At 42.9% G+C, this 27,267-nt stretch overlaps 1 protein-coding gene across 6 annotated transcripts in view; it reads left to right on the top strand.

The window, feature by feature from the left end:
* The first annotated feature begins 742 nt into the window (after window positions 1-742).
* fhod3a (formin homology 2 domain containing 3a) overlaps window positions 743-27,267 on the top strand; it is a 36,466-nt gene continuing 9,941 nt past the window's right edge. For 2 of the 6 annotated variants that reach the window (XM_058046823.2, XM_058046815.2), the window contains exons 1-14: window positions 743-1,470; window positions 7,057-7,166; window positions 10,355-10,422; window positions 22,496-22,563; window positions 23,063-23,168; window positions 23,964-24,058; window positions 24,270-24,381; window positions 24,457-24,551; window positions 24,616-24,759; window positions 24,833-25,068; window positions 25,160-25,186; window positions 26,050-26,169; window positions 26,287-26,673; window positions 27,098-27,157. In XM_058046823.2, the coding sequence (XP_057902806.2) occupies window positions 1,306-1,470; window positions 7,057-7,166; window positions 10,355-10,422; window positions 22,496-22,563; window positions 23,063-23,168; window positions 23,964-24,058; window positions 24,270-24,381; window positions 24,457-24,551; window positions 24,616-24,759; window positions 24,833-25,068; window positions 25,160-25,186; window positions 26,050-26,169; window positions 26,287-26,673; window positions 27,098-27,157 (1,793 nt within the window). In that variant the 5' untranslated portion in view covers window positions 743-1,305. The remainder of the gene's footprint in view (window positions 1,471-7,056; window positions 7,167-10,354; window positions 10,423-22,495; window positions 22,564-23,062; window positions 23,169-23,963; window positions 24,059-24,269; window positions 24,382-24,456; window positions 24,552-24,615; window positions 24,760-24,832; window positions 25,069-25,159; window positions 25,187-26,049; window positions 26,170-26,286; window positions 26,674-27,097; window positions 27,158-27,267) is intronic. The other 4 variants (XM_058046816.2, XM_058046824.2, XM_058046825.2 and 1 more) reach the window with 4 other exon arrangements.

Below are 27,267 nucleotides of genomic sequence, written 5' to 3'. Positions count from 1 at the left end.
CTTGCTCACCAACACTACTAACAAGTCCAGTGGGTCAATCATAACGAAAAAACATTGAGTGGAATAGAAGAACGGCACTAGTTATAGTTGGAATTTTACAACAACAAATGTATAGTATTTGTGTACTAATACTGAAAATCGGACCACGTGACCCCACGTGACAAGGCCTCAATTTTGGATTGAAATTTCCCATACAACTCAACGTGCTCTACGGAACACCTAATGTAACTTTGGCATGTCTAACTGAATCACCACAAAATTTGTTACACAGCTTTAGGGGACTGACACACACATGTTTGCAAAATTTCAGCACAATTGGTCGCAAAACCTTCCAGGGGCATGAGCAAGACCTTGCTAATACAGGAAGTATTAGCAGGAAGTCACTGACAAATTATTATGATACTTTGAACAATAAAAACTACCATTTCACTCTATATATTTGATTACAACCATTAAAACAGTTAACATTAAGCCACCCTTGTTTAATAATCAAGTAAACGAAATTCAGTTCTATCCTGTAACTATCAGCGCCTGCAATTACATATACTTACCGGTAGAGGGTGCCATTGTTTAACGTTGCACAGTAAGACTTTCCAAACTTGTTAAAGCTTGTTTAATTTACTAAACATATATAGACTGTACAATGGTTGATGTAATTAGCCACTAATCGTCGTTTTTAAAATTATTTTATAGATTTTGTATCTACTTATATCCATGCAAATTATTTTTCGATGTAATTTAATTGAGTTAAATTGTGATTATTGTAATGATTTATTTTTTGCAGTCGCATGCATTGCATTGACTTATTCTTGTACTGCATTGTAAGTGTGCATGTTGATTTCCAATATTATGTCCCCTGTATAACGCTGTGCAGCTAAGCCGGGCCAGTGATCGGAGGGGAGGAGAGAGATGAGGCTGAGAGAGGAAAATAGATATGGGGGTGTGAGAGGGGGGAGGATTTAGAGGGACTCAGACAGACAGTGTAGCGGCTGTCAGTGTCAGACAGACACTCTCCGGCACCAGGCTGCTGGAGTCCGCCTACGTCCCCTCTTGGCTGGCCACCTGCCTCTCCCAAAATAAAACAGGACGGTCCAAAACGCTCCAGCAGAAGCAAGGAGGAGCAGACTAAGCAAAAAAGTGCGCCATCTCATCAGGCTCAAGCCTAGCACCTTCACCGCATTGGTCCTGACTGCACTTGACGACGAAAGTTTGTTTGTTAGTTACCAGGAGAGCCGGCGTGCAGCTCCAGGAACCGGGCAGTGCCGACCCTCTCTTCCCCGCCGGAGCCACTTGCATGGATGCACCATGGCCACGTTTGTCTGCAGGGTTCAGTTTTTAGACGACACAGATCCATTCAACAGCACCAACTTTCCAGAACCGACCAGACCACCGCTGTACACCTTCAGGGAGGACATCCCACTCATCAACCAGCTCGCAGGCGTCCACAGGCTCCTCAAGGCTCCACACAAGGTAGGACCTTTCCTTGCACGTTCATACATCACAGCATATCATAGCACCATGATATATATTGCTGATAAAATGATGATATTGGCACTATTGTAGGCCATTCTTAATTTTTTTAGATGTATTTGTCCAAATAGTAGTATTAAATACAAATAATGAAATGTGCAATATATCTTAATGCATGAAACATGTTTCATAACTATTGAAGCATAGTCACATAAAATACACATTGTGCTGTTTATGACCTCACCATTGAAACTTTCATTTACTTAATAAATATTCATTAATTATAGTGGTATTTTAAAAATGTTATATATACTGTAATAATTGCACATTTTTTGTGATGTTGTGTTTGTTTGTTTCTGGACTCATGGCTAAATAAGTTCCACTGTGACTCACTGAAGTTATTTTGCAACCTTCAATTCCAAATAAACGTCCATGCTGGCCACCCAGAGCCTATTTTGAGAGCACATGCAACACCAAGTGATTGGTCCTCCCAGCCTGGGGGGTGAAATGCAGTTTGCCTGCCTGCAGTCTTGCAGCATGGTTTGCATTTGCTTCATATTTCATTGAAATCCAAATCTAGGAGGTTGCAGCCTTTATGGCTGTATGCGAGGGGGAACCTGTGAGATGTTCTTTATTATTATTATCAATCAGTGTATATTGTGCCACAGTGACAGGTGCTCAGGCGGACATTATTAGTGCAAGTTGTCATATCCCCCCCAGCTGCCTCATTTATCTGCACAGGACAGTCAACACCTTTATGAGCCCAACAAATAGCCTGACACACAGGTGTGTAGTGGTCACTGTCAGTTTATGATGGGCTTGTGAAAACTGAAAAAAAAGGGCGATGCCAAGTTCAGCATCCAAAACAAAAATTCCTTCACATATTCCGCCGTGACCTTGTCTAAACTGCAAGGTAAAGAAAACAATTTGGAGGTGTATATTTTCTTCAAAAGTGAGATGCGCAGACAGTTAAACTGACTTTCGACAGCAAAGCGGTTTTCCAGAGCGGTCCATGTTGAGCTGCCCCGTATTTAAAAGCCGCAAAACAAATGAAAAATGGCCCGCAGCACAGAAAAGCTTATGATTACAACCTTTACATGCACAGATGGCAACGATGGCTTGTGTTGTGCAATTTGTGTGCAACGGCAACTGGATACTGGAGTTTAGATTATAGGGATGGAACTGAAAAGTTGCACTTTTTCGTCCCCCCCACTGTCAGATTGCAAAGCTAATGTTATTAGAACATGCTGGTTAAACAGTCAGTTAAAACTGCCTTTTGGGAAAACTTTGTTCAAGTCAACTAACCTCTTGTGCACCCTTCTACTCAGGAAAGCATACTGTATTATTATGTTGCGACTCTTTGCATGGCCAGCTGGGTTACACATAAAGTATAGGTCACTTGTCCCAGAATTCCTGTGGCCGAGGCCCGGATGCCTGCAACACTTTGTTCTTCTCACTTTGGGTGCCATGGTTTTCCTGACCTCTTCCCACCCCCATCTTTGTCTTCCACGTCTGTAACCCCGAACACTGCTGGGATTTCAGTACATTAACATGACAACAATTAAGTAAAAACGCAAAGTGTTGTCAAGTTACAGTACTATATTTACTATCCACTGAAAATGACTCAACACGTACAATTATTGTCTAAATAGCTGACTCCAAACTGTGTCTAGTGTCAACATTTCATGTGAGTACCATTATCCGGCACTGCCTTTGTCTTCTTGGGCATGGAATTCAATCCTCCATGAGCACGCCGATGAAGCTGATGATGTTAGATACCTTGCGGTTCAACTTCTCTCCGCTTGATGATGCCCCGCAGGTGCTCAGTTGGGAGACATACTTGGCAAGTCAGCAAGACGCTTGTCATCTTGAAGGTGTGTTTTCCATACGGCCCAGTTTTTTCAAGGGAGGGGCTCCTGTTCTGCTTCGGAATGTCACAGTACATTTTGTCCATGTTAAGGGAAATTCATGTTTAAATTAATGTATAATTGTGTAAATGTGTAAATAATACGTCTTTGGTTGCGAATAAGTCACACACTACCTGATGGAAAGTGGCGGCCAATTCACGTCTACGGCCTCTCCGACCACCAGCAAACATTCATTCACATTCATACACCAGCGTGGGCAGCACTGGAGGCAAGGTGGGTGAAGTCTCTTGCCCAAGGACACAAAGAGGAAGGAGGAAGTGAGGACCAAATCTCCAACCTTCCAGTTTCTCCACTGCTGACCAATACAAATACCAACACCCTGCTCGATTGTAGACAAGACACAATAATCTTCACTTGTCTTGACTTATTCAGACAATAATGGCTGTACGTTGAGCCATTTTCAATGGATAGTAAATCTATTCTGCTCTTCAAGCCCTACAAGTATATCTTAAGTTTCATTTCTAAAGTAGTATACCTTGGTTGCTGATTTGTGAGGGTTGTATTCACTTTTGTGAGATGTTGCTTTCCCCTGTTACACGAACATAATAAGAGTGTTGTTTTTGAAAACATTCCCTTCAAATGTTTGCATTTTCAGGCTCCATTGTCAACAAACTGCTTCAATTGCGCAAATATTGTTTGTTTCAGTTTAAAAAACAAAACAAAACATGTCAACACCTAAACTGCTGTTAGTTTCACTATGCCACTCGTCTTACATGGTAACTCCCTTAATTTAATTAGCACATATTAAAGCAACATTGTGTGTTTGAATAGATGTGTTCAACACACCCGACTCGGTTCTCCCTTGAAAGAGCAGCTCTGATTGTTCTTCAAAAGTCATCCTCCAAGTTACATAAGGGGGGTGGCGGTGAACACAAGCAAGCTTTGTGTTATTCTAACATAGAAATAATTACTCCCCTTTTTCTCCCCGCTTCTCCACTTCGGGGAGAGTTTGATTAAATGTGTGTAAGGAATACTTGCTTCTAAGTGTTTTTGGGACCCCTCGCAGTTGCTACTGGAGCTGCGCTCGGAAAGTGAGACCCTCTGGATTGGCGTCGGGTTATTAGTTTCACTTGTCTAAGCATTTTTTAAATGATGGAGGCTGTGCAAGATAAATGAGGCAAAGAGTTGGAGGTGATGGTGTTTGGACAGATTGGAGGATTCGTTGAGATAAAGAAAGCGGCTATTAAAAGGATAAAAGTGCCTGTGAGGCATTTGTGGAATGAAAGCGGTGATAAAAGTGCTGAATAATGACGAGGGGACAGATTGGGCACAAGAAACACTTTTGTCTTATTCCAAATTGGGGCAGTGGGGCAGGACATGATTAACACCCCCGACACCCCTCCCCTCCGCTTGGTCAAACAAACCTTAGACGTAGCAAATCTCACATGGCACGAAATGCAGGAACCATAGCGGTGTTAGGCTTTTAATGACATGCAAACCATGCTGTAAACATCTATTAACCACGAACAGGGTGTAGAACCTTTAATTGCTCCAACTCGTACGGCAACATGCTTATGTTATGGTGACACTGGTAGCAAGTCCATAACTACCAATCATCATGTACACAACTTGACACGGAAATTGGCATCAAACAAGGAAACGTGGCTACAATTTCCTTTTTAATCTGCTTTAGCGACTGTATTTTTAATCAGGGTTGTGTCTGATTATTTACTGTCCCATGTTTTGCCTTTTTCCCCCTGTTGTTGGATTAGGATTTGGCTCAGATTAAAATGGGTAGATGAGAGGAACTGGAATGAGAACCTTGGCTGGCTCATGCTGTCAGTTCTGGAATAATCTATGACTTCTAACAAGGCAAATGGATGACAATCACAGTCTCCATTCAACTCCCCGGCCCTCAGGGACACACCTACCCTTGAGCTCCTGATTGTGTGTGTGTGTGTAGCCTCAGATAAATATAGCAGGGTTATATTTATGCCGTGAGTCCGTCCGACTAGCCGTCTCTGTTTCCAAGTGCAAAGGGAGGGAAAGACAAGAGGGTGCCCAGAGCAGGTCTTGTGATCTCTGCTCGCTGGTCCGAGTGTGCCGTCATGATGCGGGGGCAGTTTGGCAGGACACACCAGGGACCATTCCAGGTCAAAGCCAGTGATAGCACACAGGTGCTAAGTGCTAACTCAACGCTTTTGTCTCATGGTTCATTTCAAAACGGTAATGCAATGAACATGAGGTACATTTGACCTTTGAAATGATTAGAATGCTCAGATTTGATTGATATGGTCATAAAAGTTTGTTATTAAACTTTGTTATTACCTTCGTCAATGGCTTGTTTTCATTTGAAGAAAATGAAAGTGAATCAAATTTACAGCTGCCATGTCTTTGGCCGTCTGACGGATAGTCGGCAGAGCTCCAGGCTTTTAAGTGTGTGAAGGAAGCAAAGCCTGCTTTTTGACATGGCTGTGGTGGCTGAGGTGGTATCACATCCATCAGGAAGGAGTTTTTTTTCTTCATGACGTCATGAAAACCCAAAACTTAAAAAAGCACCTCTTCTCTCAGATGTCAATTTAATACAAAAAGATTTTGGTTTGTGTAAATAGGATTTAAGAAAACAGCTTTATTCATTCATTTTCTATGCCGCTTATCCTCACTTGGGTCGCGGGGGTATGCTGGAGCCTATCCCAGCCGACAGGTGAGAAGCCATTTTGCAGGTCTGTGTAAACGGAGATCATTCAGGAATAAAGGTTGTTGTCGTGCAATCCGGTCTAAATGTACAGCAGCTTATGGTGTCGTCACCGGGACAGTTTGTCGCACCTGCTTTCGACTTGTGACCGTGCTCATAAACATCAATGGCGGTCGTGTACAGCTATATTCTCATGCACCTGGTCTCAAAACATCAACAGGGTGTCGAGTTACAACAATGTAACAGAGCGACTCTGACGCACAGTGTTCTACACTGTCACCTCACATGGAGCAATAGCAGATGTCAGGGCTGCATTCGTTGGATTTGTAGCGACAGGGTGCAAGTTTAATTAAAGGTACACCCTCACTGTGTTCCGTGCATGTTTTAGTTTTATGTTCTACTGCCTTTATTAGTAACCCCCAACAAGTTAATTCCCTTGTGTCTTGCAGCAAAGCCACATCACAAAGGGCCCTCCCACTGTTTGCACTCATGTTGACCCCCCCCCCCCCCCCCCCCCCCCCGATGGAAACCTTTCACTTTACAGGGTGTGAAACATGTAACAATGCAGAAGAGTCATAACTTTAAATGGTGTCTTGTTGCTATAGCATGCAAATGAACCATCAGGATGAGCATAATAGTTTCCAATTAGCATACAATCACCTTGTTGTGTTATGAATATACGGTGTAAGTCTAACAGTGTAAATGTCTTTGGCTTAGTAACAAAATGTAACATTTATGTGTATGTATATGCATTTTCAATTGTGTGTTAAAACATTGGATTTACACGATTCCTTGTGGATTTATTTGGTTTGCGTCTGTTTCAGTTAGAGTGGGACCTTCCTGGAACGTATTAATGATGCTGACCAAGGTTCAACTGTACTCAGTTATCAGAATTCTCAAATAATAATAATTCTCAGAATCATAAGAAAATAATTCTCAAATAAATCAGTTAATTTTCAGTGAGTACATACTGTGATGTATTGTATCAAGCCTCACATTCAAAATGTGTCATCTGTTCTTCAGCTCGACGATTGTGCACTACAACTTTCCCACAATGGCACCTACCTGGATCTGGAATCTTCTCTGGCCGAGCAAAGAGACGAGCTGGAGGGCTTTCAGCAGGATGACACAGGGTGAGATTCATGTCAACAAAACACCTGTCATCGTTTGAGACAAACACACATTTTCCCTCTTATATAACAGGAAAGAACAATAAGGTTCATATGGATTTGTCTGGAATTCATGGAAAGTATGAGAAATACATGCTTTCTCCTCACCTCATTACCTATTTTTGGTTTCAAATTAAAATTGACTTGATATTTCTCACACAGCTCCATGCCAAAACAAAAACAACCACAGCACATTTATGGTGTCGGGCTGAATCACCATGAAATTTTGATACAGGGGCGTTTAGAGGGCTGCAAGATTAATTTAGAGGAGTTCCAGAGCAAGATTGGTTTGAAGGCCTCCATACACCATTTGATTGATTATAAAACTTTGAGGATGAATCAAATTGTCCTCACAGTGTCTTTAGGAGCAGACGGCTGTGGAACAAGCACTGGAGGACCCACAAAGCTTGTGTGTGTGTTGTGTGTACATTGTCAGCAACGCCTCCAGATGATGATGGACAGGTGAATCAAGGCGTGGGTTTCTTAAGCGACTGTGATCTGGAGCAACTGGTTGGATCAGATTTGTCTCTGTGTGTCAGCTCGTCAATGTGTGTGTTTTTTTTTGTTGTTTTGCGAAGATCACAATGAAGTGACAGAAGGCATTGAGTCATACTTAGGGTTGGGTTTGACCTAAAAACAACACTCAGGTTGAGATGAGATGGATGTGTCTTCCCTAGGCTTGTCCTCCCTCTGTTGGATAAATGTTGTTGATGCAGCGTCAAAAAGGATGGCCTTCCAGCGATCTTTATACAGTATATCTCTTTGCTAATGGCAGAGTTGGCTCAGTAATTTACAGGTTTTATTCTGGAAAACACAAAAACTACTCAGTAAGTCTCAAAAGCAGAAAACAAGGAAGAACTATTATGACACTTATCTTGAATGACTTGAAACTAAGGGAATTAAATAGACCCGCGGCTAATCACAAAATGAGAGACAGCTGAACAGAGCACTCGGGCAGGTAAGGGGCTGAATGGCTGACACAATTCAAATTCAGCCTCACCTCAACAAAGTATTGCCAAGCAGTAATCCTAACAAGCACAACCTTGGCAGACTTTTTCCGCATGTTTCCAGTTGACATGTTGACAGTAAACACAGGGAAAGGAGATGGACACAACATTTATGGTAAATGTTGCACAATGGAAGCAAAAGTATATCACAACATACTGTATGCCGACAAAAGGAAATGGGTTTTCTTCTTATTAATGGCATTTACTTACATATTATACGCTCAGATTAGAACCCTCCCGTCTTTCTTCAATATGCCTCACACTTATTTTAAATTATGAAATAATAATAACAATAATAATTACTATGAATATTAATACATAAATTAGAGAAGAACTCTGAGTGCTCAGACATTTGCCAAGCACCATATACAATAAAGTCTCGTTATATCGATATTCTCGGGAGTCGTAAAAAATACCGATATAACCGCACTATCCATATATCCGATCCTGCGCCGAACTGCATTAAAAGTGGGCAATAATGCACTCGACATTGTTCTATAGTATAGAACAATGTCGAGCAGCTTAAATCAATCTTTGCTTAAGGATTTCAATACCAAAAAAGAACACGGCGAATGGCTGCTTCCAGTCAACTTTATTTTTCACACTTCCACCACCAGAGCACAGCACACACACAGATTCCCGCACTTCCTGGTTCACAGGTCATGCTCAACCCGCCCCACATAGCTGGCCAAACACATGCCTGCAACAGAAGAACCAACTGCGTTCGTGGTTTCTCTCGTGTGTATAGAATCTATACACACGAGAGAAACCACGAACGATAAAAAGATAAATACAACACAATTAAATACATGTATTTGTACGCTTGTGTCTTCGTTGGAATAGGTGTGTATGCTATGTCAGTTGGTTCTTCTGTTGCAGGCATGTGTTTGGCCAGCTATGTGGGGCGGGTTGAGCATGACCTGTGAACCAGGAAGTGCGGGAATCGGTGTGTGTGCTGCGCTCTGGTGGTGGAAGTGTGAAAAATAAAGTTGACTGGAAGCAGCCGTTCGCCGTGTTCTTTTTTTATATTGAAATCCTTAAGCAAAGATTGATTTAAGCTGCTTTTGTATCGATATAAGCAGACCAAATTGGCTGGCGGGAGATGAAAAGGGCATCGTAGTAACCGGATTATCATAATAACCGGGTATCGTACTAACGGAATTAATTATATCATAAAAGTTGCCAGGAAATGAAAATAGTATCGTAATAAGTAGTAATTCGTTATAACCGATATCGATATAACGAGACTTTACTGTAGTTCCCTATTGTGATTCATACCAAAATAATAATCTTCTATTTTTTGGATAAGTCTTTGATAATATCTACAACCAGTTGGAAACTTCTCCTGTATTTTTTTTTTCAGGTGCCCTATCCATTTTATGTGGCATTATATGCACAAATGCCGATAATGGTTCCATCTCGCAATTCCTGGATCCAGATGGTGATTCGAATCACCCATGAAATTGAATCACTTCTTCCATATCCTGTTTTGGATAGTTTTATCCAACTCCATTCAGAACTTTGCAAGTAATTTTTAACACAACCACACAAATAAACAGATAAATGTTCGCCAAAACATAATCCATTAAAATGTAGTCACTTTTGCATCTTGAGAAAAAGTTTGAGAAATAAAAACGCCACAAAGTATGTTCCAGAAATGCACTTTTTTCGGGGACCAGCATGTCCAAAGCAAATAAATCATGACCATTAGACAGTGGCACTATCAGCATCTGAGCAGGCCGAGTTAGCGTTCTACTGTACAGTAGTTCAAAACATATTGTTATCACGTCAGTGCTTTCCCTGCTTGGCTGGGAATACCAGGAGCTGATGGGTGTCAAAGATTAGCACCAGGTTTACCGATAACAGCTAAGGAATTTGATTTATGCTCAAAATACCATCATAACTTCCCGTTATGTGCTCATTTTGTTTTCGCTTGTTGAAAATATGCGAGTGTGTATTATTGGTATGTGGAGATGAGTGTGTTGTGTCTGCAAATGCCGTCACCATAGGGGCGTTGGGCGTTGTTTTGCCACGCTAACGCGGCTTCATCACCTTATCAGCATCCATATTGTGAATTTAGTTGAAATTTTAGATGATGCCTTTTTTCTTCCATGCACTTAAACATGTATTCCTGCCCCCCTTTAGGTCCAGAGGGAAAAAGCACAGCATTATATTACGAACCCAGCTGACTGTCCGCGTACACGCCTGCATTGGTGAGTGCCGTATTATTTCTAAAACTGCATGTCTATTGTCAGACACATGAGCAATCCATCAGGCTTGCTGTGTACTGAACATCCAGATTGTTACCGAGAGATTTACGACAGGGATGAAGGACCTCCCACTGTGAGGAAACACTGTTTTTTTTCCATTTATTTTGCACTTAATGTAATATAGTACAAGCATCATAGTAGATTTAGCTTATGTGAAAAGAAACGCTGATGATGATAACCCGTGGCCATTAGGCATGCGGTTGTTTTCCCACTTGGGGATGGTGAAGGCCCCACTGTGGGGACCTCCGTGTCTTTTGACAGTTAAATTATGATTTAGCCAGGAAGCAGCTCAACAGGGAATGCCGCTTTAACCACTTTGGGACAATTAACGCTAATTAGTATGATGAGGTATATGTTTGAAACGCCACAAAAATGTGCACCGTGATTGGCTGGCACGGTTCTCCGCTGCTGCTATGATTGTATTCACATTTCCCTTCAACGATTTAATTTTCTCACTCTGGGAAGGAATTTCTCAGTCGTCAAATCGCATAAAGTCAACAAGGTTTATTATAGTTGTCTCACGGAAATATCCACATGGGCGATTTTAAGATCTTATTACGTTAGAGCAGCTTTTTTTTTTTTTTTTTTGCTCAGAACCTCATGAGAGTATTTAGTTGCCATTTCCTGCCCTCTTTCCAAAGGCATTAAATTAATCTCTATCTCTATGAGTCTTTCCCCTTCTCGCTTGCTATCCTTCATCGGCCAGTGTCAACATGCTCTCTTGCCAGTGATAGCAGCGCTAAATATGAATGGCAGACTCGGTGCATGGGATTGGTTGAAAATGAGATGGGGTTAAAGGTCAGCAGATGCTTGCTAGGGAGTACGGTACAGTATCTCACAAAAGTGACGACACTCCTCGCATTTCAGCGACCGTTTTACTATATCTTCTCAACTGACCAGACCATAGAAACAGACATACAATAGAGTAGTCAGTGTACAGCTAATAGACTGGGATTTACTGGGATGTAGTCTGTTTGAAGATGGTATATTACTGTTGTTAGCCTCTGATGCATGTCTTTTTTAGGAAAAAAAAAACAACATTGTGCTTGTTCTTTCAACAGGATGTAAACAACCACTTCCTAGAAATGTCCCATTCTATTCATTAGCAAAGCCGATGCATCATCAGGATATCAACACCCAGCCGCGATGCGTTCACTGGCCATTTTTAGCCACCATCCAGATTTTAGCATGACACAGATTCTGGCCAGCTGGAGTTAACATTTTCAGAGTAGCAGTTTCATAATTCTACTGCATTTAACAGACTTATAACCAGTGTAAAGTGGTCTGTTCACTTTAGGCACTGGTTACCATGCGCATCCCGGTGCGCCATCGGCTCAGCTGTCCGCTCATCTACCAGTTTAACGCTCTGTAATCCGCCGGGGCCTTGACCTTCAAATCGCTTGAGTAGTGGTCAGCATCATATCCGCTAAATGAAAAGTCTGTCATAATCAAAGACTGAGATTGCTTGCAGAATCAATCTGCGGTGTTCTGCATATGGTTGCATCAGTGATGATCTGTTCATGATTTAGACAGGAAAGCATCAATTCCTCAAGGATATCTCTAATCTGATCCAGATATCTGTTTTGATTGGCAAATAATCAGGATTTACATGTATTAAGGTCAAATGTCAGGGTCGTCCCACGGTTCAGACCTTCAGTAGCCATGGAGTGTGACACAGTCTTTGCTTTTCATCCGTCAGTGTATACTGTAGGCACTATTTTCTCCACTTGTCTCAGGTGATCCACATTCGCATTAGAGTGCGAGAACCCCCTGTTTAAAGGTTAATTTTAGCTATCTTGACGGCAGCGGATTCGCTGCAAGCCCAAGAGCAGACAGAGAGGTGGTTCCAGAACAGGGGGGTTGCAGGCAGAGGGGACGTTATCTTTAGAAAGTGTTGACACCGCAGAAACATGCGAGGGAGGCCGTAGTGCTACAAGGACTAGCCTGGGTCCAACAACAACTGCTTAAAAGATGGGGGAAAAAGATTAATAAATCATTTGTGACATTTTGCACGAAGTTGTAGAACCTCATTTTAACTCATTCAATCCCAGACATTTTTCAAAAACAAGTCCTTTCGTACCTTTTTAGACAATTTTGACTGATCTTTCAAGGCACACTAAATATTTTGTTATACAGTTACATAAACATGGAATCTACCAAAAGAAAGATTAGCCTCCCATCTTTCATCAGAATAAAAAGTTTGATTCTACCTTTTTCCGTTCTTTAGTCATTAGCAGTAGAACATAAGTAAGTTTCTGGAAAATATCAGCTCCCGACTACAGTTACAGTCTAGCATTCGAGTCATAGTTTAACAGCAGCATCATGCTAGGTTATCTACTTACTGCTCATTGACTAATCATAAGTTTTAAGATGTGTAGAGAAGCCTCTTTTGTTTGTGTTTTGAACATGGCTTTCCTATGACGTGGTGGACATACACACAAGACCGGTTCATCTACAGTAGCTAGGGGTGACTCGGCAGTGGAATCATGTCCTGTCCACGAAGAAGCAGGATTTTTCTTTATGACATTCTGAAAAAATTTAATTACTGTTATATCATGAATAGGTCACATTAGTATAATGACCTGATCATTGCTGATTTGCAGTGTCGTGTTGTATCGCCGGTGATAATACAAACGTGTGAGATGAGTCCTTCATTTAAGGAAGTGAAAGAAAGAAGGATCAAAGTCTCCCATGTGACTGTAGTTCCCACTTCACTTACCCCCAAATCATTGCAGTTTAAGTGATCAAAATCTGACAAGTACAGCCACACTAATGAGTGTGGGTTAAAAAAGGGTTTGTCCGTGTTTTGGCTTCACTTCAAATCCATGGAATGTAACTTTTTTTCACCCTCAATTCTGCTCCAGTCATTTCTTTGGCATCATTTTGGTCTTAGGTTGATGTGAAGAGAAAATGATTGCCTTTAAATGACACAAGAAGTTAACAAAAAAGGATATATTGAGGATAAAGCAGTAATCCCTATGTAAATCACAGTAAATAAACTGAACAGGCTCAACTGGCATGCTGGTCCAGTCACTAGTGGCTGTTTCTTTGCCAGCAGGGGTGGCCGTGGCTTTGAGAGCTGCAAGAAGAGAAAAACAGCTGGTTAGAACAGCGATTTACTGTGCAGGCTGCAGGAGATAAGGCCTGGCGATGGCATGGTGTGACAGGGAGATAATGTTTGGCAATGGCTAAGCTAGGAGGGGGCAGTCGAACAGGACATCTGTGGCTTTGCAGTCATTAAGGTCCAGACACATTATAGCCGAGCTGAGAGGCAGCTCTGGAAAAACATCGCTGAGACTCTTAAGCCTCCGTTTTTATCATATGGGATGTGCTGATTGGTTTACATTTTAACAGCAACTATTCTAGCCTATTCATAGAAGGTAACTCCTGGCTTTATTTTAAAATGTGTAGCAAAGCCTGATGTCCATGAGGAAGGAGGTTTTCCCTACCGTTTTAAGGCCTCCTTCCTCAAAAGTGGAGAAAACAAGTATAAGGAAGGACGGTTGACTTTGCTTTGACTTTCCGTCGTAGCCAATCTACTCATAAAGTGTGAGATGGTACCCTCTGTGCCAAGCTGTGTCCAATTTTTTGCCCCGACACATTTTTTGTTCAACCCCTGCGTGTCGTTCTTTTTTTGGCTGAGCCACACTGATCTCCAAATCTATATTTGTACTACCGGTCACCTGTGGCGGTGCCTCAATCTCACGTGAGTCAGTTTGGATATTTTGCCTGCAAGTTGTTTACATGGCCCCTCGGCCTGTTTTCCTAAAAAAAAAAAACTCACTGATTATTCCAACAGAATGCAGGACAGCTGGATGAGCCCACATGAGTCATGAATTATTGCTGCTGTGTGGAGCTAGTGAGGTATTAAGGATGGAGGTGTAAAGTGATAAAGGAATCAGTGGCAGTGGCAAAGCCGCAAACAGCTACAAACCCACTGCTCCTGGTTTTGTGCCCGCTTCAGCCATTGTTTTATTCAAGTCTACACCATTTATAGATGGCCGATTGTAAATAAAATACCACAGGCGTCAAACGTGCTTTGCTTTTAGTTGAATGTCAGAGTGTATGAATGTCAAATGGAGTGAAAGGAGTGTGTTTTTCTCTCTGTGGATGTGGCAGGGTTTTCCCTGGCCTGCAGTTATGCTGACAAACATGAGCGGCCCAACTGTTGTGCTGTGGCTGTTTGGGGTTAGCTTGCCTAAGCCTCAGCGTGCATACTGGGAAAAAAATAGCCTGTTGGACATAGCAATGAGTCACTCAGTGGCAAGCATTGCTGCTGTTTTTTTCTTAAATTACAATATGTACTGTATTTTTTATTCAATTTGGAGTGGACAGTCAATGAATGATTCATGCAATTAAGCTCTTTCACGATGCCTGTGTCATTGATGAACAGCAGCAACCTGGAATGGGGGAACAAAGTCGACTTAGCAGTTTGCATTTAGTATAAGCAGGGTCTGGCCATGGAGAGTACCATGCGTTTTCCCTGTGGGCCAGTCAGTAATCGACAGATTGATGGCTGTTTATTCATTTATTTATTTATTGCCGTGCCTTGCCTTGCCTTGGTAACTACAGTAAATAATTCTCCCGGTTGTGTTGGCCTGGGACCTTGCCGTTGCAGACACAACACAACAGAGGCGGTGAATAGTTGGCACAGTTGGAATTGTAGGGGGTGCATTCTCAGTAATTGCGCAAAGGATGCGTATCGTTGCTATGACACACACATCAACCCAAAGCCTCATATTACGGCTCCGATGTGACTGTTCTAAACGATTTCTATATAAAAATAGGCATCTGTTAATGGCTGTTTGGGCACTTGTGATTGAGCCTCATGAAATCTGCCTAGCAACAGGTGACTGAGAAAAAATCCCATTTGAAATAATGAAGTTTTATCATAAATAATGAATGATTATGTTATACTGGATATTTTACAGACAAAAAGTCCTGCAGAGTGTATGATTGAGGTTGTAGTTTTCCTGTTATGCAGAATACCTAGAATAGTTGGTGACCCATCATTTTTTTATACAAAAACACCACTGGAGTGAATGCAAGTGTTTAAAAATATAAAAGAATTCACTCTCTTGCACCACCAGAGGCCAAATTCTAAGACAATGAAAGCCAAAGATCCCAACTTGAGGTTTCCAGGCAGGGCAGATGGAAGAAATACATATATCACTTCATGTGTGTGAGTGTGTGTGTATAACTGCTAAGTCTGCATTTGTGTATGTAGCCACCCGAGCGCGCCTCCACAAAACTCTGTCTGGTTTTATCATCCGCAAAGGATTACATAATGCAATAAAATGTTGGAATTACCACAAGCTGAACATGCTGAGCACGCGCAGGAGAATCTTTAAGCTCAGGTCCGATCCAGTCGTTTTGTTTTTTAAGGGATGATGGGTTTAGGGGCTGTGGTAGAAGAAAGAGAGGGGTGTGTACTCCAGGGAAAAGTGGAGAGGAAGACAAAACAGGAGGGGAATGCACCTGTCAGACATTGCAAAGGTAAAGAAAGAGGGGTGAAACAGGATGTTACACTCTAGTCTAGTTTGCAACAGTGCATCACGCTGTGAGCCTGAGCATCCCAATTCCACTCAGCTGGTTATCCGACATGAGACGTCACTGCACATGCACAGCGAGACCCGGTCAATTAACAATGACACCGAGAGAAGAAGCGTGAGAAGCACAAGAGGGAATGACAAAGGGTGGGTGGGGGATGTTTGAGGGAAAACACTGAGCGCTTGTTTCACACGTGCATACCGATATATGGGAGGGAGCGAGGCCGCATTTCCCACAATCAACATTTGTTTAAGGCTGCAGGGACGCGATGTGACAAATGAAATGCAATTAAGCTCTAATTAACAGGTTCGGAATGGTGTTAAAGTGTTAAGTAATCTCACAAAGCTTAGATTTTTAGCAGTGAAACCTATAATGTGAGAAACATGTTTTATGTAACATTTAACATTCTTAAAGGCCCCCTGTCATACAGAATTCACTTTTTAGTGATGTTTTAACAGTCCTTGTAGCAAACAAATGTGAGTCATCTTCTGCACTCATTTGCTCCACTTTTGAGAAAAGAGGTGCTCAAACGGTCACTTTTGAAGTTAAAATCTCTCAGTCAGATGCAAATGTGAGGGCTGCATGTTTCATATTATTTAGTTTTTCTTCAGTAAGTAGGCTAATCAGGCTGACAGCTAGGAGACCCGAACTCAATTCCATCCACGGCCATCTCTGTGTGGAGTTTGCATGTTCTCCCCGTGTATGCGTGGGTTCTCTCCGGGTACTCCGGTTTCCTCCCACATTCCAAAAACATGCTAGGTTAATTGGCAACTCCAAATTGTCCATAGGTATGAATGTGAGTGTGAATGGTTGTTTGTCTATATGTGCCATGTGATTGGCTGACGAGAGTGTACAGGGTCCAGGTTGTAGTAGTAGTCCAGGGTGTACCCCGCCTCTCATCCGAAAATAGCTAGGATAGGCTCCAGCACCCACCACGACCATCGTGAGGATAAGCGGCAGAAAATGAATGAAAAAGTAGGTTAACCTAGCATGCTGTTAAAACTGTAGCTCACATAGCTATGCTTGCTAACGTTTGTCCTCCGACTGTGTAAAAACAACAACAAAAAGAAAGTCTGAGGTTGAGTTTGAAGCTTGTTTTTAGATAATCCACCAAAAGCCGAAGAAAAATGAAAAAACACACACCCAGAGTTGATCCTTGGGTGCTCCCAAATTAGATTTGCTGACATAATGCATGATGGGGGTTCAAACTCCCAACATTTTATGCCACTTCAGAGGCCAGTTTCCCCCTCTAGTTTTTTGGCTGAATTCATCCAGTTTTAGATGTTCCACTGCATCGTGCACATTCACTTTATGACATAAGTTTGACTTCCAAGCACAAACGTCGGACGTCAAACTCCACAAAAGTCGCGGGCCCTGGATTCGTCATCCGCACCATCAGCAGCCTCCAGCGCTGGTCTCTCGTGGGCCAAGACCAACAGAGAGAAAATAGACAGTCACAAAATAACAAAGTTGTCCTCAGCAGTTTGGTCGTCATCTCCTGCCAAATGTTCCCTCTGCCTTGCTTTGACATGAGAATGTAATGGGGCATTATTATCCAAACTGTATTAGCTTCTGAGAGATTGATGGATTATTTTTTTCCCTCTAAACTACAGACTCAGGAACACGCTGTACAAGCACTGATGGCTTGTCTTAATAATAGCATTGGAAGCCATTGTCATTTCTACATGAATATTGAAGAGTTGGCACGAGTATGGCTCTTGCAGTTGTCAGAGGAATTGACTCTAAAATAATTTATTTTCCTTTGTGCGCAGGACTCAGGGTTGTAAGGTTCAGATTCAGTTTTCATGTGTTGCTTGTCAGTGTAATCTGCATAGGGCCTTCAGATCAGGAGTGCTGGCCCACTATTAGTAATGGGGACAATCAGATTACAGATTCACTTTACAAGGCGCACTAGCTAGCTTGCCGTGACGTCAGCATTTTTCCATCCCCAGACTGGTTGATGTCTGAAACACTCAAAATTATCCGTGCACTTGAATGCATCATCTATTCATACTTCTTGACAATATAATGCATTAATATTGTTTTACCATTGTAAACACACACAATAAAGGCTGTTATTCTTCCTTGAGTGTAAACTTTAAAGGGCCACACTTGATGACCTGACATCAAACTCACTGTATGGACCTTACAGTGCGCTTGATACCCAGCCCGCCTATATTTAGCGTGATACTGCCACAAACACTTCCAGGGATTAAATGAAGCCCTCTAGCATGCCATTACCCCTCACTTCTTTATTTTAGATCACACTGAAGACCTAGTTTAAGAGCCAACTGAATGACCGGCCCACGCAGCTGGGTAGGGGCTGGTGTGGAGGAAGGGGGTGTCCTTAAATCCTGCAGAAACACGAGTCAGCGGTTATAATATGAGCGTAAGTGGGAAGGAGACCGCCCCTTTCAAGCATGACCTACTGACGGTTGTGGCCACCGTGAGAAACACTGCCCTTGCTTGACCTTTAGTCAGTTTTATTAATTTAGCGACAATTCACAACAGAAGTTATCTCAAGGCACTTTAAGCAGGCCCTCACACGCTAAAAAAACTAAACAAAACTGAAGTACTTGGCGACGACGGCATTTCGGGACTATATAGCAAATATAACAAACTAACATTAACCTGAGCTGGCTTGTGTGATATTCTGTGTGGCGATGCAAAGTAAATAGAGAAAAATGTTGAGGGATTAGTCCAAGCTGAAGGATCACAGCGCTAATCTCATTATGGCGGGAGAAGGATGGATCTCAGCACTCCTGAGCGACTTAGCAGGAAGCGTTCACTGTGGGGGAATCCCTCTTGTGCACAGGACACGCCCAATCCTCCATGCATGCGTGCTTGAATGCATATACTGTGACCTGACACGGATTTAATGACATGATGATTTTATATCAGCCTGGTGTTGATGATTTGATACGTCCCATTATAAAACGGCTAAACAGTAACTTGAAATGGATTCTGTAGTTGACATGCCTTTGGTTATTGGTTGTCTGTTTGTATATTCTCAAATAATGGCCTCCGATCAGCGGGTACATTGCTGACTGTTAGGTATGTATGCTAACATACATGTAAAACAGCCAAGTTGTATTATCATTAGATTAATGGGAATGATTTATGGGCCTGCATGTGCCCCCGCAAAGACATTTTGGTTCATGGTGGCCATGTTTGCCAACCAATCTTGATCATTTTTTACACATGTGAGCTTGGCAGTCCCCTAGAGGTATGTACCAAATTTGGTGCTGATTTGGTGGAAGTTACATCCGACTATTGTGGTGTATTTGTCAAAAAATAAATAAATACAGGCAAAGGCAGTACAGTAAGGGTGCATTTTCTTGCCACATTTTTTTGTGCAGCAGCTCAGGAGATGAAGAGCTAGCTTACGCACACAAATGCACTCATGTGACACTGCATAATAAAAGAACACAGAACACAGACGTAGCGGTTTGTTTTTTTTGACAATCTATCAGCAGTGTGTCGAGCTTTCAAATAGACACCCTACTTCCAATAGATGCCTGGTCGTTTCTGCAGTTGAGTGATGAGCAAAATGACACTATTATAATAGTATTCCAGTATGTGATGTGTTGCAGACATTCATAATGGAAAAAACACCATGACAATAACATCTCATTGTGGTTTTTGATGTTTCTCTCGCTTCATAAAATCTATTTTAAGATGCCGTATGGGATGAAATTACGTGCTAAGGCCACCACACTACAGCACATGTGAGGTTGGGGTGAAGAACTGTGTGTCCTTTTTTTTTCTAAAGAAAAAGACGACAGTCAAAGGTTTTTGACTGAAAACGTGTCAAGTGCGCATAAACGCCCGAGTGCGCAGACAGAACTCATGCACAAGTACAAGCCACAATGACACATCCCAGCCAGTGTTTCAGGTTTCCTTATGACAATAATAAAACGCGTGGCCGGGGAAAAATGAGAGCCTGGTCTGTGTAGGACACGTGGACAGCCAACTCCTCACTTGGAACGCCGTGGCTTCTTTTTTTTTTTTCCTTTTTTTTCCCTCACTCTCTTACTAAACAACTGGAGGCATTTGTCTTCATCTGTCATTAGACGCTTCTGTAGTTTGTGACTTATTGGAATTCCAGTGAATGTGAATGTGAGAGTCTAATTAGGGCTTCATCAGCACTGCAGATATGCTGATGAACCTGTCCCACTCTCTTGCCACAAGTATACTGTATACAGTATAGCGACTCCTGGTCTATTAATATGCAGGAAGTAAAAATGGTAGAAAAGATTGAGTTGATTCTGCTGAGATGCTATATTCGTGGAAAATTGCCACCATGTATAATGACATATGTGTTACCGAAAAAGGCAACTGTACACATTTGCACACATAGCATATCTACCAAAGCATTTTTCACATGACTGTATGTCCCACCGTCTCATTCTGGAGCATCTTCACGCCTAGCTGCACGCCTCATGGTAGGTCGCAATGAATCATGGCCAAGTTTGAAGCTTATCGCCACTGCTGACTTGCCCATGATGGATAACAGATGTTTTGGTAAAGGTTACAGTGACAGCTTCACTCCCACAGCTCACACAATTGTCATCCAGGCTTCTCGCTTTAGCTGTAAGTGTGATCCAGTGACCCAGACAGACAGTGTTGCTGGCTTTGAGATGAGCGGAAAAGCCACAGATGTCGTCAAAACAATTAAAAAAATAAGTGCCATGTGGATGACAGAAAAAGAAAGCACAAGATAATGCTGTGCAATTCTATACTGCTGTAAACTACAACCACAACAGTAACAGTTATAATGTGCATCTTTCTGACAGTGTCAATCAGAGCTAATTATCTGTTTGGGACAGTTCTTGTAACTCAGCCCAATTGAATTATGGCCTGTTCCATTTCTATGGTTTTCCCTTATTTTCTCCCACGCAGAGGCAATCAATTTAATTGTCTTTCTGGGTGCATTTTTTTTTGTATGCTGAGTGCTTCTTAGCGCTAATTTTGATTTAGTTTGATGACCTTGGCTGATGTCGCCATCATATTTTCATGCACGTTTATTCGCTGGAGACACAGACAGTGTGGAATGATAATGATTGTGACCCTGGACGTGGGTTAGCCTTGATTGTTACCACCAAACTCCACACAGCACCGCAACCCCGCAGGGTGGGGGCAGAAGTTGTGTTTCACTGTCCTGCCCTGTCCTCACCTCCTTATGCTTTTAGCGGAAACCCTCCCCCTTTGTGATGGTCCAGAGGATTTTACAACGGCACGCAAATTTAGGATTTATTCACATAGTTTTCCTCTATCCCCTGCCTGTTGACATGCACATGGGCAACGCGGGCACATAAACAAGCTATTAAGGTTGCCGTTGTCCTGTTAACCTGATTACACATCTAATATCCACAATATAATTAACATGGAATCGCTAAAATACAACATTTGACCAAAAAAAGGAGTATTTTATTATGTTTGACTTTCCGAATACGTTTTCTTAACATTATTAGAGCCCTCCAGACAGCCCTAACACCCCTAGAGTCACCTTTACACTCATAGTACCCAATATAGTAGACATAATGAGAAATAAATAAGACCTGTGCTTGTGTGTGTTGACATGAATGTGTTCCCTTCGGGAGCAGAGTGAGTGGTGACAGGAAGTGACGTTGGGAGTTCACAGTTGAGTTTCATCACTGCCATGCCATGCATGTTTTTGGAACCCGGAGAAAACCCACGCACGCAGAAGAGATGCCCTTGCGGGGAATTGAAACCGAGTCTCCTATCTGTGTGGCCTACATGCTAACCACCCCACCGTGCTAACCACCGTGCAGCCCCTTCTTAAACCTGAAACTTCAAATGTAACTTAAAATTGCCTGTACAATGAATGAAGGTAGAAGTTTTTTTCCATTTTATCTTATAATGTTTGGTTTTGTTTGACCTTTGCCGTGCTACTGTAGGGGCTAGCATGCAATAAATGTCAACAAGAGTAAATAAAGCACTATTTCACTGCTTTGTTATAGGTCATACATAGGCTTTTTCCTTGTTCAAGCGTGGACACAACAAGGTTAGGTATCAGTGCAGTGTTATCTGTGTCCATATCAGTTAGTCCTAAGTGCTTTCCATGTCGTGACCTGAATACCTCATGGCTGAAACCTCGCCAGCGGCTCATTAACATTCCATTACAACTCTAATCACTACTGCAACGTGGACGTGGGTGCATGTGTGTGTGTCTGTGCGTGGCAGACAGAGAGCCAGAGGTCATACACGTGCCGTGCGGCCACTGAGGACACAGTGAAAGTGTGCAGTGCGATGTCCAGTGCCAGTGAACAGCCAGGGCAATGATGTGTGTGAGGAGTTGGATCGGTTTCTTGTCGATCTTCTGCACATCTCATTGAGAGGTTTTATGTGTGTCCAAAAAGGGATTGTTATGATTTAGGGAAATGTTTGTTCACTCCTCACAACACCAATAAACCACGATGCTTTTTTTCCTTTCCCCCTACAGAAAGACTATATAATTCCAATGGGCGTGACTTGAGAAGGGCGCTGTTCTCACTAAAGCAAATCTTTCAGGTAATGTGCACCGACTGTAAATGCTACTTGTCACACAGTTGAGTTTGTTGTTGTGGTTGCATAACCCTTTGGTTACTGTGGCTGCCTCCATGATGATGGGGATCATCAACGTGGCATTTCCCTGTGTTTCTTTTCGTGCTATATGCATGTGCGTGTCATTGTTTATTTGTTTGACACGTGCTTTTGACAAAGTACATTAAGGAACCCCAACATGATCACATTAAATGTAAGGAGTAGGAAGAAGCAGATTACAAATCATCATCAACTAGACCGCATTGCCATTCGATTATCTATTTGGTGACTTTAGCTGGTTTGTCTTGGTTGTCTCATATGAGATAGCAAAGCAGGAAGAACAAATTGCACCTGGTGTTAGTTTTTTAAGCAGGCAGCACTTTACTGCCTCCTGCTGGGAGGTCATTACAATGTAATGTTTTTTAGTCATCTATCATGTGTTTATAATGTCTTCTAAACTATTATGTTGTCTTTATCTACATGGCAGGACGACAAAGACCTGGTCCATGAGTTTGTGATGGCTGAAGGTTTGACGTGTCTCATCAAAGTGGGAGCAGAAGCAGACCAGAACTACCAAAACTACATTTTAAGAGGTATAACAGTAGAAAATAATGGAAGAAGATTCACCATTACTTTTCAGTTTCACTTCCAACATTAAAGATACTGAAACATTCCAGTCGCGGACTCCACAAACTTAAGGCGTGGATCATCTTTCCATAATGATGGAGTGTTTTGGTCTGCCATTAACGGCCTAATGGCTCCCTGTAGATGCAGCCACGTGATGCCGCTGCAAAGGGGCAGCTCACGGCACTTTAGCGCAGTGGTCTGTGCCCCCCATGAGAGAAACTCGCCGACCTCTCTCCACAAAGATCATTCATCCAGAAATAAAAACACAGCAGTGAGCGGCACATATGACGCTTTGTTTTTAGAATACGTGCAGAGCTTATGCTGGTGTGCTTTACAGCTGGTGGTATATGTGATATCAACATGACACAAGGCCTCAAATATGCATTGAAAAGCATACTGTCATCATATAGCCATCATTGTAAAACGCCGTTTGAGGGTCATTTTAAGGTGTGTAGGGAAGCCTGCTACAACCATTTGTGCGATTTACTTGCTGTGTCGATCCAAAACAATGGATAAATAAAGCGAAGCCTGGTCAGAGGTGGTGTCATGTCCACAAGGAAGGAGGTTTTTCCTACATGACGTCACGAAAACCCCTTGACTTCAAAACCAACTGTTTGAGAGCCTCTTTTCTCAAAAGTGGAGCACTCCATCAAGCGATGATAGATTTTTCTCGTGTTTGGTGCTTTGGACACTGTGACAACATCATTAAGAAGCCAGTTTTGCATATGAAGCAAACTTATGTCTTCATGTCCTGTTTTCAGCTCTGGGACAGATCATGCTGTATGTTGACGGCATGAACGGCGTCATCGGCCACACTGAGACAATCGAGTGGCTTTACGCTCTGGTGGGCTCAAAGGTAAAACTTGTTTGTGTTAAATCATTCACATATACTGTATATATGATAGAGCAAGGCCCTACATGTACCCCCGAATGTGTTGCCTCTTGCTGTGATTTTTCCGACTGTAATGCACAACCTCTAGGGGGCCCCACCAATACTATTTATAGTCATGACTGATACTTTGTTGTTGTGTATACATCCTTCCTGCATTTTATCCCCTGTCCTCCAGTTTCGTCTGGTTGTAAAGACAGCGATGAAACTGTTGCTGGTCTTTGTGGAGTACTCCGAGTCCAATGCGCCACTGCTCATACAAGCCATTGCTACAGTGGATGCCAAAAGAGGTGCACAGGATCTCATCTTTCATTTTCCATGTATTTATGATGCAGTTTGTCTAATGTATGAATTCATGTGTTCAGGTTGCAGAGCATGGTCCAATGCTTTGGAGATCTTGCAGGAGAAAGATGGCGTGGACACAGAGCTGCTTGTCTATGCCATGACTCTCATCAATAAGGTATTTCTTAAGGCTTCTCTTCTATTCTCGAAAGGGAGTCATTTCTTTGGTATGTCTTTTGCAGACACTGGCAGCCTTACCTGATCAAGATTCCTTTTATGACATGGTGGACGGTTTGGAGGAGCAAGGAATGGAGACGGTAACACAAAGACACTTGGGTCGGAAAGGCACTGACTTGGACTTGGTTGAGCAGCTCAACATCTATGAGGTTTGGAAACCATGGAAAGTAATCATCCAGAGTGTCGATTCTATCTAGCGAATCATAAATATTTGTTCACCAGTCCACGCTTCGGCACGAGGACGGAGACGACGACACCCAGCCTCCACCTACTGGACGAAGGGATCGGCGGCGAGCGAGCCTCGGGGGTGGCGATAAAAGGTGTGGCTTGGAAAGGAGGCGGAGCCGCAGGGCTTCCCTTGGACGTTCCGGACAGGCGTCCCCGTGCAGCCCCGCATCCCCCCAGAGGGCGGGCTTCCATCCTTTTAACAGATCGAGAAATGAAGAGCTGAATGAGAGGTGAGTTGACCCACGGAAGATGCCGACAAAGGGGGGGATTGACAGATAGAATCCATTTACCATTGTTTTGTACCCACACTTTTTGCCCCAGAGCACCCTCAGGTGACCTTCAACCCATGTAAGTTCAAAGGTCACTGAGTTCACTGAAAGGAAGAACTTGCTGCACTTTCACCTTCTTGTTGTAGTGGTTTGGACACTGTATGTCGGGGTGGACAAACTGCGGCCCACGGGCCACATCACTTTAGCGCTTAGTTGTTTCCGTTTTGTTGCACCGTGAGCAAGTATGTCATTCTGCTTGATGCCAACCTACATATACAGACCAGTTCGCCCACCCCTGCTGTTTTGTAGTGCTTAATCAAATAACAGCTGAACAATCATTAATTCCCCCATCATACACATGATTAAACAATGCTACCAGCTACTTAAGAGTCAGCCCTCTTCCACTAGTCAACGTTACCCTAATTGTCAGCATCCAACAGCATTTATGGTGTATCTGTGACAGCCGTGCAGGTAAGTTCCAATGTGTGTGTTGGTGATAAGGGTGATGGTTTAATGTGGTCCAGAACAAAAGGCCCTATTGTGGTCATCTTGTTTGTTTATCATCATCTCATCTAACCATCTGTTCACTCATTCTATCATGTATACTTTATTCATCGTGTGAATGCTGAATTAAATGTTCACACTGATGCTATACAGTCGTTTACGATTAAACATTGTTGGGCTTTTTATAAAAAATGATACATCAATGATGATGATCATCAGAGAATCATAGCATCTATGAAGTGTCCGATCAGATTTCTATGATGTCATCACCTATGCAGCTCACAGCCACTAGATGACGTAGTTACTAGAGGACTTAAAGTCCACCATTTCTCAGCATTCATGCTCTTTCTTTGAGATTGTGTAGATTGAAATCATCCATCAAGTGTCCTGTTCATGTAACCATACCTTCACGTCTCACCCTGCCCCATGCTTCCATAGAGAAGAGGAATGTGAGGATGGAGGGATAAAGAAGTACGAAGAAGATGAGCCTCCTGTGACTGAGTCTGAATCGGATGAAAACGATGAGGCTTTTTTAGTGTCTAGTCAGAGTAGCAACAGGTATAATAGGACTGTGCTCTTCAAAACTAAGACTTCCACTTTTTACCATTGGGGTTGGTTTCCGGTCAATGGCGTGCTGTTTTATTGACTTGATGTTTATTGCTCTTACTCCTATAGCTCGGTAAGGCATCTTCCATCCATCATTCACCGTACAGTCCAGTCCATCACAATTACATCCAGACCCATGCAAGATCGAGAGAATTGGAAAGAAACCCCTCCCAAAAGCCCCCTCAGTGCTCCCCCGACCCCCACGTCTCCTCCTCCTCCTCCACCCATCCCTTCCCCTCTCAGCCCCCCCTCGCTTTTGGCCTCCCTGTTGGCCAGGAAGAGGGTCATCAGCACCGTCCCGGCCACCAAGGAGATCAGCCCACCGTCACGTGGCACCTCGCATCCTTCCCCCGAGTGCCCGCCTTACCGTCCCCACACGCCGTTCCACCTCTTCTCCTACGACCTGGATGAAGGGACGTCACCCCGTGTGGAGACAGATAATATGGCGTCTCCAAGGTCAGAGGGACACCCGGATTAGACTTCTTCTATTCACTCTTGGGGCTTTTCTTCTTCTTCACCACTTCACTGCCACATCCCTTTTCCTTAAGCTTGGCACTGAAAGCCTTCCACACTTGTTAGAAAGCCTCACTTTGGTTCTCATCAGCTTCCCTCTGCCCTAGTCTTCACAAATGTCTGCACTTTTTTCCCCACTCTTCAACCCGTGGACCTTTATGGGCATTTCCACTCTTTCTTCACTCAATACTCTTACCTTATCTCCACTTTATCCATTCACTCTCAGCTGTGTTATCTCTGTATTCATGCACTTCCAAAAACTAGTTGTGTAGTATCTCCACTGATAAAGAGACAGGAGAAAGGAAACCAGCCTCTGACTGGTTAGTCAACATAATCTTTCTCACAGTTGCTGTATTTTGTCTTGAAGGAACGGAAGCCACTCGTCCTACTCCACACTCAGCAGCCCCTCTACGCCTACCAGTCCCAGGTGAGGTCACAAAAGAGGCCCACACATCTTTCACTGTGCACTAACTTCACATCCACACTGTCCACCCACGCCTGTCTCCAACAGTGTGTGGCTCCAATAAGCGCTATTGT

This window comes from Doryrhamphus excisus, linkage group LG7, assembly GCF_037039965.1.
Source record: "Doryrhamphus excisus strain RoL-2023G ecotype Guam linkage group LG7, RoL_Dexc_Guam_v1.1, whole genome shotgun sequence".
NCBI classification, from domain to species: Eukaryota; Metazoa; Chordata; class Actinopteri; order Syngnathiformes; family Syngnathidae; genus Doryrhamphus; species Doryrhamphus excisus.
Note: the sequence above shows the minus strand (reverse complement) of the source record. Positions and strands in the feature narration are given on the sequence as shown.